The following is a 12,200-nucleotide window of genomic DNA, read 5'->3' as shown; positions in this document are numbered from 1 at the left end:
ATGTTATGGATATCTCCACAAGAAAAAGAATAAGGATTGTTCTTGTGGTGGAGTTCACTGCTGGAAAATCTACTTTTAGCGGCGTTTAAAAAACGCTGCTATAGGTATTAAAAAAGTCGTTAATTCTTTTCATGACGTTTAATGCCAAACGTCGACAATGCGGCCGTCGTTATAGCTTTATGACGTTTGGAAAACGTCAACATATTACTATAGGCATCGTTTTTAAAAACGCCACCAAATATCCCACAAACGATACTATGACGTCACTATGATTTTAGCGACGTTTTCAAAACGCCGTCGCATCTTTTTTAAAAAACTTACCGTTAGCTTTAGAGTTTAGGTGGCGTTTTCGAAAACGCCGTGATATCCTTTTTTTTTTTTTTTGTAACATGAACAAGGACCTATTGATGTAGTAATAAATAAGAGGGCAGCCTAAATAATAATAGATATATACGGTTTTAGAAACACAAAAAACGAAGAAACTTAAGCTCAAAGCATTAATCTTTACATTCTTGCAAACTCCAAAGGCCTTGTTAAATAAAGATTTAAAAAACACAAAAGTTGGGTCAAGAGGGTCTCATCAGAGAGTAAAATCCATTTTTCTGGTGTAGCCAATTTTGGGTCGGGTAGTTATCTGCTATGGGAATCCTGATGATGCTGCAGCAGTTGCAAACAGTTGCGGAGGATTGATGAATGGCCTTGGCTGATTGTTGCTCATTGACAGGGAGAGGTGATTGCCTCCGGTGGTGGCTCCAATCTGACCTCCATTGCTGCTGCTGCTAGGATACTGAACCTAAAACCACACGATTAAACACAATTTACTAGCCGGTCTAATTAATTAACCCAGTTATACCCAACTCATGAAATGGGTTTCAATAGACTTGATAGTTTGATGAGGGTGAAAACACATGAAGCATTGAGTTTTCACTCTCATTGACGAATTGCCCGGGTCTCAGTGAACATTGAATGTGGGTTTGGCTCAGAAGTTGCACTGTCTCGGTCTCATTGTACCCTTCTCTTCTGTAGGAATTAATTCTATATGGTTCTTGTTGAATATTGAGCTGGGTTCACATTAATATATGTAACGCCCTCAAAATAACAATATTAAACCCATCAATATAGACATGCATTGATATATAAAAGTTCCACATTCTTCTATTCATCAGAGTTCCATTACCAAAAGTATTACATATTAACAACAAAAGCAAATGCCCTAAAGGCTTACAGCTTTCCAAGTTAACACTTGGTTACAACAAAAGAGTGCTAACTCATTTACACATTAAGCCCTTGGCTTGAATATACATGTAATACATCAAAGAAATAAAACAACAAAAGTCCGCCTACCTCTAGCCTCCCAAGCTACGTCCTTGGAGGTGGCATGCTACCTGTACCTGAAAATGATATTCCCATATAGGGTGAGCCACAGCCCAGTAGAAATATACTAAACCAAATATGAACAATGACTAAAAGATTAGCAGTTGATAGATGGCCAACACTGATACTTTCCCTTATTACACTTTACGGTTTCATGACATACAAGTTCATATTACAGTCCATTTTCCAATTCTTTTCAATTCTCAATTTATAACCATGGCTCAGAACCTGACCAAACAACTCATATGAGACAGTAACTCATATCAAGCACTTCCCCATTTCATAATAGATAAGCATACTAGTTATATCACATACCAACAGATAAGCATACAAGCTATATCACATACCAACAGATAAGCATACAAGCTATATCATCACTTCCACAGATATGCATAAGAGCACTATCACACTTCCAATGACAAGCATATGAGCTCTGTCAACACATTACTAGATAAGCATATGAGCTCTATCTACGGAGTCCATCCCCTATCTCCTCCCAACAACATCCGGCTTAGAGGTCCATCCCCTATCTTCCCCTAAACCGTGGAGTACATCGCCTATCTCCTCTAACACAACACAATGCATATAAACAATAATTATACACATCATCACACAACACATAAATTTTATGTATTCTTTCAATCGTCATACTCAATGACACATTCCAGTAATTAGTTTCAGTTTGCCTAATCATCATGCATTGTCTACAACAATCAAGACTATCCTCCACCGATAGCCCAAAGCAGTTATTTCTATACAGAAAATAAATGCAACAATAGATATATAATCAACATTTCAACTAGGTGAGTGATAAATAATCCAACTACACCCTTTAATCCCATGCATTTCCAAATCAATTCCTCATTTCTCATAATTATACAAATTAATTAACCAATGTAATTAGGGCATATTCCATAATTAACATTACAACCCTTAGGTTCCATTTTCATTAATGTTTTAACATTAACTCCACTTTTCCATGCCAAACATGCATTTAGGTTTTTCAAGTTAAAACCCCAACTTTTGTAAATTTACACAAAAGCCCCAAACTTTCACAAAATTACCAAACCAACCCCAACATCTCAAAATACTAAAATTTAAAGACAAAGCTCATGAAGAGGAGTAGGATATCCCTACCTCGAAGTTAGAGCTCGGATGGAGAAGAGACCAAAACCAAAGTGCTCCAAAGACCAAGATTGTCGGATCAAAACGACGCCCTCGACAATCAACACAACTTTTACAAAGGCCAAAGGTGAGGAAATCACCTTAGCTAGATCAATTCCTAGAGAGAAGGTAGAGTTCTAGAGAGAGGAGCTCTCAAAATGGGTTTTAGAAAAAGTAGGAGAGAGAAAGGAAAGTGAAAAGTGATTTAAAATCACCCAGCGGATAACTCATATACGCATGACCCGCTCGAGCGGAAAACACAACGCTCGAGCGCCAAGAACAAAAATCTGGACACGCTCGAGCGCAATAAGGCCCACTCGAGCGCCAAGACACAAGAATAAAGCACTTCCGCTCGAGCGTGAAAACCAGTCCGCTCGAGCGTAGATTTCCCCCTCCCAGAACTGATACCCAGAAAGTACTACCCGCTCGAGCGCCAACCAACCCGCTCGAGCGCTACCGCTCGAGCGTAAACAAACCCGCTCGAGCGCAAAAATCACATCTGCAGAAGTTTTGCAGGAACACGAAATACTGGAGGTATGCAATCCCCGCTCGAGCGCAAGAAGACCCGCTCGAGCGGATCGCCTAAAAACTGAACAACAAGGAATTGAAACCAAGGCCTAACCAACCTGTAACAACCCTGCCCAAAACATCCTAAAACTCAATCAAGTGGAATTAAAGGACGACAACAAGATAGATATCACTACGAACTTCACGGAACCGAGTCCAGAATACAACAGAACAGTAAAGGGACAATCGGGATCGCTATAACCTCCCCCCCTTAAAGAATTTCGTCCCCGAAATTAAACACAAGTTTTTCAAAAACAGATTTTCTCCATTCTCAACAATATTACAGCATAATATTAAATAACCCGACTCGTTACCGGTCAATTCAATCTCTTTTCAGGAGGCATTTCACACATATATTATAAGTGCATTAATGTCATGCAATTTTCTTCCATTTCCAACCATTTTCAACATGCATGGTTCACAATTCATATCATAATCAATATACATGATACAACTCCAATTCTACCATATAGCCAACATATGCAATATCATAATCAACTTCCCATATCAGGGTAAGTTCTACAACATACTTCCATTAATACCAAAACATTACCAATGTTTTACAACTTAAGACATATATAAAGCTCTTAAGTCCAACAACATTACAAAATCTAAATACAAGATTACTCATTAATAAACAAGTCCGGATATTTCTCGCGGACCTCCAAGTCACGTTCCCAAGTGGCTTCCTCCACTCCGTGATGTTTCCACAAAACCTTTACCAAAGGGATGGTCTTGCCACGCAGGACTTGATCCCGCCTATCCAAGACCCGAACCGGTCTCTCCTCATACGAGGCATCCTCATCTACCTCTAAGTCGGTCCAATCTAATACATGCGATGGATCCGGCTCATACTTCCGAAGCATACTCACATGAAATACGTCATGCACTCCGGACAACTGCGGCGGCAAGGCTAAACGATAAGCAACCTCGCCAATCCTCTCAAGGATCTCAAAAGGCCCAATAAACCGAGGGGATAACTTCCCACTCTTCCCAAACCTCATCAAACCTCGCCTAGGTGATATCTTCAGAAAGACATGATCACCTATCTCGAACGCCAAAGGTCTCCTCCTACGGTCGGCATAACTCTTTTAGCGACTCTGGGCTGTAACAAGCCTTCTACGGATAAGCTCAACTTTCTCCGTCGTCTCTCTAACCAACTCCGGACCCAACAAAGGTGCATCACCCACCTCGGCCCAACACACTGGAGACCTACACGGTCGGCCATACAAGGCCTCAAACGGTGCCATACCGATGCTAGACTGAAAACTATTGTTGTAGGCAAACTCTACCAATGGTAAGTGCCTCTCCCACGTCCCACCAAAGTCAAGGACACAACCCCGAAGCATATCCTCAAGGATCTGAATAGTACGCTCGGACTGCCCGTCAGTCTGAGGATGATAAGCCGTACTAAAGGTCAGCTTAGTGCCCAAGGCACTCTGCAAACTCTGCCACAACCTAGCAGTAAAACGAGGATCTCTATCTGAGACGATCGTCACTGGGACCCCGTGCAACCTCACTATGTCCCGAATATACAAGTCGGCGAGATGATCTACCGAATCTCTCACGCGCATAGGAATGAAGTGCGCCGACTTAGTCAACCGGTCCACAACCATCCAAATGGCATCACTACCCCGCTGAGTCCTCGGAAGACCTACAACGAAGTCCATAGTGACATGCTCCCACTTCCACTCAGCAATAGGCAAGGGTTGCAACAAACCCGCTGGCCTCTGATGCTCGGCCTTCACTTGCTGGAAAGTAAGGTACTTAGACACGAAAACTGCCACATCTCTCTTCATACCCCGCCACCAAAACTGGCGACCCAAATCTCGATACATCTTAGTACCTCCCGGATGCACCGCAAGACGTGAATGATGAAACTCTCGGAGTACTTCCTCTCGGCAAGACTCCGGCACAAACAAACGGTCTCGGTATCTCACACTCAGGTCGGGATACACTGTCAAAACCCTTCTCAACTTTTCCACCGGAGATCTTCTCTCGGTAGGATTCAACCTCAAGGTCACCTCTCTGTGCCTCTAACACTTTAGTCACAAGTGTAGGCTGCGCAACAACAGAAAACAAGGCCGCAACCTCAACGGATTCACCCAGTAGCAAATCAAACTCACCAAGTGCACCCATCATCTCCCATTCCCGGATGGCAATACAAGCTACAACACTAATGGATTTTCTACTAAGGGCATCGGCCACAACGTTGGCCTTTCCCGGGTGATAGTGCAACTCGAAATCGTAGTCCTCAATGAACTCCATCCATCTCCTCTGCCTCAAATTCAAGTCTCTCTGTGTAAATAGATACTTCAAACTCTTGTGGTCCGAGAACACCTCGAACCTCTCACCATAAAGGTAATGCCTCCAAATCTTCAAGGCAAAGATCACAGCTGCTAACTCTAGGTCGTGTGTAGGGCAATTCTTCTCGTGTATTTTCAACTGACGTGAGCCATAAGCTACCACTTTCCCCTCTTGCATCAACACACAACCCAAACCCTCTCGTGAGGCATCACAATAAATCGCATAACCCAACCCTCTCTCCGGAATAATCAAAACCGGAACGGTGGTCAATCTAACCTTCAGCTCTTGAAACGACTTTTCACAAGTCTCACTCCACACAAATTTGACCCCTTTCCGCGTCAACCTAGTCAGCGGCGAAGCTAGCCTGGAGAAATCTTTCACAAACCGACGGTAATACCCAGCTAATCCCAGAAAACTGCGGATCTCAAACACACTATTAGGTTGTGCCCAATCTTGCACTGCCTCAACCTTGGATGCATCAACAGACACCCCTTCTCCGGATACCACGTGGCCTAAGAATTTGACTTCCCTCAGCCAGAACTCACACTTCCCAAACTTGGCATATAGCCTATGGGCTCTAAGCAACTCAAGCACCACTCTCAAGTGTTCCTCGTGCTCTTCCTCTGAAGGCGAGTAGATAAGAATGTCATCCACGAAAACGACCACAAATCGATCCAAGAATTCCCGAAAGATCCGGTTCATCAAGTCCATAAAGACTGCCGGTGTATTGGTAAGCCCGAATGGCATCACCAGAAACTCATAATGGCCATACCGCGTACAGAATGCCGTCTTCGGAATATCCTCCTCCCTGACCCTCAACTGGTGGTAACCCGATCTCAAGTCTATTTTAGAGAAACAACGGGAACCCTTCAACTGGTCAAACAGGTCATCTATACGGGGCATAGGGTACTTATTCTTAACTGTAGCCCGATTCAACTTTCGGTAGTCTATACACAGTCTCAAGGCACCATCTTTCTTTTTAGCAAAGAGAGTTGGTGCTCCTCACGGTGAAACACTAGGGCGTACAAAGCCCTTATCTAGCAATTCCTGGAGCTGAACTTTCAACTCAACCAACTCTGCTGGAGCAAAACGGTAAGGTGCCATAGAAATCGGCGCCGTGCCGGGCACTAGATCAATAGAGAACTCAATCTCTCGGTGAGGTGGCAAACTAACAAGGTCCTCGGGAAAGACATCCGAATACTCGCAAACCACCCTCGGCAATAGAATCTGGGTCTCATCACACTCACCACTCTCAAAGCTAGCAAGTAGACCACTAAGCTCACTCCGCCCTCGCGAATCATACCCCGGTGGCAAAACACTACCAACCCGGTCTCCCAAGAAATGAAACCACTCCCCGCTCAAGGTACATAACGTGACCCTTTGGGGTAGCAATCGATAACAGCCCGGTATGACGATAGCCAGTCCATACCCAAAATAACATCAAAACCCTTCCTAGGCATAACTACAAAAGGGAACGGAAGCCTATAATCGGCGACCTCTATATCACAACCTCTACAACCCTGTTTCAGAATCAACTCACCCCCAAGAGGTGACACTACACAAATAGGAGATGCTAATTGTGCTAACTCTAATCCCAAAACAGATGCAAATGCAGCAGATACAAAAGAATGAGATGCACCCGTATCAATCAACACACTAGCAACCGAGTTGCAAAACAAAAAGGTACCTCTCCCTACTGATGGAGCCGGTACTAGGTCCTGCGCGGTAACAACATAAATGCGCCCTGTAGGCCCCTGATCTACCTGCTCTCCCCTTGGAGCATACGACTGCTGCACTGACTGGGATGACGAAGCTCCCGGATTGGCCCTCAAGGCCTGCACTGACTGAGCTGGCTGAAATCCCTGCGTCTGTCTAGAACCAGACGCTCTTGAAGTAGCACTCAACTGCGGGCAATACCTCTTCAGGTGCCTAGGCTGACCACACTGATAGCAAGATAAGGGCTGCCCCCTGCCCAAACTCTGACTCTGGGGTCTAGCTGAAGAAGAAGCATCTCTCTGACCTCTGCCCTTCTGCGGGCAAACCGAAGACTTGTGACCCAGCTGGCCACACGCAAAACAAGTCAGGCCTCCCTGACTGCCTCTCCCGGAGCCTGCACCCGGCACTGGGAAAGTCGATCTAGCAACTCCACCTTGAGACGGCTGAGGGTTATAACCCCTCTGTCTCCTGCCATCATCCTGACCCTCCTGGCCCCGCTTGGAGCCTCTATGTTTCTCCTCGTCTTCCTCCTGCATCATAAGCTCCATATGAGCTGCAGCATCCACTAAGTGTCTATACTCTCGGATGTAAGACCCACCAACTTCTGCTCAAACTCATAGCAACGGCGTTCTTCGGATGCCACCAATTCAGGTGTAAACCTGGACAAACTAGTGAAAGTGGCCTCAAACTCTGCCACAGACATACCCTGCTGATTAAGCCGGCTAAACTGATCCCTCAGCTTCTCCCTAGCCACTGCAGATAAGAACCTCTCCTGGAAAGCATTTACAAACGCCTCCCATATACCACCAACACGAGCCTTCTCGTACTTCCACCATTGACCCGTATCTCCCTTCAGCTGGAAGGATGCCAAGGTCACTTTCAGTGCTCCGTCCTCGATGCCAAGCATCTCGAACGTCTTACTCATTTGTTCCAACCACTCGTCAGCCTTCAATGGCTCCTTTGGATCCCCAACAAACTCATCCGGGTTAGACCGGAAGAACTCCCTCTTTAAGAAAGAAGGCCCTGCCTCAGCTGCCTGATTTCTAGCTCTGAGAATACCCAAAGCTCCTGCTATCTCTCGGGCCAAGGCACTCATAGCCTGCTGACCCGCTGGCTCGACCACATTGGCCTGACCAACTCCTTCCTGCACTGCCGGAGCCTTCTCCGGTAAAGGCATCTCCTGCCCACCACGCCTACCGCGTCCTCGTCCTGACATCCTAATAAAGGTAACCGAGACTATTAGCACACTCATAAATGTGCCAAAGCTATAACACTCGCGTCCTAATGCATAGACAACGGTAATTCATTCCACGTAAGCACATAAACACATAAGCACTTACGAATTTTATTTCCGGATAATGATAGTCCCGAGGCGTTACTAGAGTTCCGGTTAGAAACAGCATTGATCAAGTGCCTTTCCAACAAGACTCACAGAAACCCAAGGATCCAATCAACATCCTAGAAACTAAATCCCATACCCACATAGTCACATAAGCATATTATCAATTAAGCACATAGCATATGACACTACATCTAAGTCTCTATCAAGCGAGACAAACCCATTGTGATTCTAATCACTTCCTACGTACCCAAAGTATTCGAACCCGGTACGCTCTGATACCAAGTCGTAACGCCCTCAAAATAACAATATTAAACCCATCAATATAGACATGCATTGATATATAAAAGTTCCACATTCTTCTATTCATCAGAGTTCCATTACCAAAAGTATTACATGTTAACAACAAAAGCAAATGCCCTAAAGGCTTGCAGCTTTCCAAGTTAACACTTGGTTACAACATAAGAGTGCTAACTCATTTACACATTAAGCCCTTGGCTTGAATATACATGTAATATATCAAAGAAATAAAACAACAAAAGTCCGCCTGCCTCTAGCCTCCCAAGCTACATCCTTGGAGGTGGCATGCTACCTGTACCTGAAAATGATATTCCCATATAGGGTGAGCCACAGCCCAGTAGAAATATACTAAACCAAATATGAACAATGACTAAAAGATTAACAGTTGATAGATGGCCAACACTGATACTTTCCCTTATTACACTTTACGGTTTCATGACATACAAGTTCATATTACAGTCCATTTTCCAATTCTTTTTCAATTCTCAATTTATAACCATGGCTCAGAACCTGGCCAAACAACTCATATGAGACAGTAACTCATATCAAGCACTTCCCCATTTCATAATAGATAAGCATACTGGCTATATCACATACCAACAGATAAGCATACAAGCTATATCGCATACCAACAGATAAGCATACAAGCTATATCATCACTTCCACAGATATGCATAAGAGCACTATCACACTTCCAATGACAAGCATATGAGCTCTGTCAACACATTACTAGATAAGCATATGAGCTCTATCTATGGAGTCCATCCCCTATCTCCTCCCAACAACATCCGGTTTAGAGGTCCATCCCCTATCTTCCCCTAAACCGTGGAGTACATCCCCTATCTCCTCTAACACAACACAATGCATATAAACAATAATTATACACATCATCACACAACACATAAATTTTATGTATTCTTTCAATCGTCATACTCAATGACACATTCCAGTAATTAGTTTCAGTTTGCCTAATCATCATGCATTGTCTACAACAATCAAGACTATCCTCCACCGATAGCCCAAAGCAGTTATTTCTATACAGAAAATAAATGCAACAATGGATATATAATCAACATTTCAACTAGGTGAGTGATAAATAATCCAACTACACCCTTTAATCCCATGCCTTTCCAAATCAATTCCTCATTTCTCATAATTAATTATACAAATTAATTAACCAATGTAATTAGGGCATATTCCATAATTAACATTACAACCCTTAGGTTCCATTTTCATTAATGTTTTAACATTAACTCCACTTTTCCATGCCAAACATGCATCTAGGTTTTTCATAGTTAAAACCCCAACTTTTGTAAATTTACACAAAAGCCCCAAACTTTCACAAAATTACCAAACCAACCCCAACATCTCAAAATACTAAAATTTAAAGACAAAGCTCATGAAGAGGAGTAGGATATCCCTACCTCGAAGTTAGAGCTCGGATGGAGAAGAGACCAAAACCAAAGTGCTCCAAAGACCAAGATTGTCAGATCAAAACGACGCCCTCGACGATCAACACAACTTTTACAAAGGCCAAAGGTGAGGAAATCACCTTAGCTAGATCAATGCCTAGAGAGAAGGTAGAGTTCTAGAGAGAGGAGCTCTCAAAATGGGTTTTAGAAAAAGTAGGAGAGAGAAAGGAAAGTGAAAAGTGATTTAAAATCACCCAGCAAATAACTCATATACGCATGACCCGCTCGAGCGGAAAACACAACGCTCGAGCGCCAAGAACAAAAATCTGGGCACGCTCGAGCGCAATAAGGCCCGCTCGAGTGCCAAGACACAAGAATAAAGCACTTCCGCTCGAGCGTGAAAACCAGTCCGCTCGAGCGTAGATTTCCCCCTCCCAGAACTGATACCCAGAAAGTACTACCCGCTCGAGCGCCAACCAACCCGCTCGAGCGCCACCGCTCGAGTGTAAACAAACCCGCTCGAGCGCAAAAATCACATCTATAGAAGTTTTGTAGGAACACGAAATACTGGAGGTATGCAATCCCCGCTCGAGCGCAAGAAGACCCGCTCGAGCGGATCGCCTAAAAACTGAACAACAAGGAATTGAAACCAAGGCCTAACCAACCTGTAACAACCCTGCCCAAAACATCCTAAAACTCAATCAAGTGGAATTAAAGGACGACAACAAGATAGATACCACTACCAACTTCACGGAACCGAGTCCGGAATACAATAGAACAGTAAAGGGACAACCGGGATCGCTATAATATAAGTTATGGAAATTATTAATATTATTAGAATAAATAGTTCAATTAAAGAAATTATTAATATTATTAAGCTGGATAAATAATCGCTTCTTCTAAGAATTTAGTCCATGTAGAATGACCTAGAAGCCTTCAGTTCTAGTCAGGCAAAGAATAACACGAGCCAAGCTGAAATGAAACATGGCATAACAAAAAAATCTACTCTAATGCACAATATCAAAGTTGTGCAGATTTCTCCATAAAGCAAAGGCATGAAAGAGCTTTTTAGAAGAAATTATAACAAATGTGCTACGTATAGGTTCTAAACATACTTTATTTTCTCTCTTTTCATGCTGCAATTTATATTAGTACCTATTACGTCCCACAAAACATTCTATTCAATTTATAGACTTCGCTCAATATTAATTTATCTCTTTTCGCCCTTAAGAGCCTGAGACCAGAATAACAATTATATCCTGCGTAAAATCTATTATCTCTTCACTTCTCTCCAATCTTATACAGAATAAGGATCTGATATGAAATCTATATTGTTATCACAATCAATAGTGCATTGAGCCATTAAATATTAAAAGCAGAAGTATTGTATAGTAAATGTTAAACAAATAGAGCTCCAAAAACAAACAAACAAACAAAAAATAAAAATTTTGAAAAGAGTTGTAAGCAAGGTAATATTGCTTTACCAGTACTTCCAAGCCCAATTTTCTCACTCGATTTGATCTATAATATCCACTTCCACAACTCCATCGTACTGGTTTTTCTACATACTCAAAGCCTAATTTCAAGCTAGAATTATCAGAGCCGCCATTACAGTATCTTGAGTATGGCAATATTATCTATACCAGATCCCAACAAATTAAGCTAAAATTTTAACAACTAAACACAAACATTCGCAGTTTCGATTTCGGTAAACAAACCACAAACAAGTGCAAAGAGCAAGAGACATTTCAAGGACGTAAAAACAATCGATTTCAAGTGAGTAAAGCCGTGAAGTGAAGAACAGAACTAACCTTTTCTTGCTGGAGACCATTCGTCGGAATTAAGCTGTGAAGTTAAAGCTGCTAGAATACCATACTGGAATTGGAATTGGAAAGTAATTTCACAGCTCAATAGAAGTTAAAAACTATGATAAAACCTATGAAGCACGGGTACTCCAAAAATAGTGTCGTACACGCACCGGGTACTTACCGGGTGCGGGTACGCGTACCGGTACGGCTGCA

The 12,200-nt window shown here is 42.9% G+C and overlaps 1 protein-coding gene across 5 annotated transcripts in view; it reads right to left on the bottom strand.

The window, feature by feature from the left end:
- Positions 1-433: 433 nt before the first annotated feature.
- Positions 434-12,200, bottom strand: part of LOC114272435 (uncharacterized) — a 313,860-nt gene continuing 302,093 nt past the window's right edge. For 2 of the 5 annotated variants that reach the window (XM_082882113.1, XM_082882114.1), the window contains exon 8: positions 434-793. In XM_082882113.1, the coding sequence (XP_082738239.1) occupies positions 715-793 (79 nt within the window). In that variant the 3' untranslated portion in view covers positions 434-714. Of the gene's footprint in view, positions 794-11,990; positions 12,055-12,200 lie in introns of all 5 variants that reach the window. The other 3 variants (XR_014337392.1, XM_082882115.1, XM_082882116.1) reach the window with 3 other exon arrangements.

This window comes from Camellia sinensis, chromosome 8 (genome assembly GCF_055761805.1).
Source record: "Camellia sinensis isolate YWXY chromosome 8, ASM5576180v1, whole genome shotgun sequence".
Taxonomy (NCBI): domain Eukaryota; kingdom Viridiplantae; phylum Streptophyta; class Magnoliopsida; order Ericales; family Theaceae; genus Camellia; species Camellia sinensis.
The sequence above is the reverse complement of the archived record's forward strand: the minus strand, read 5'-3'. Positions and strand labels throughout refer to the sequence as shown.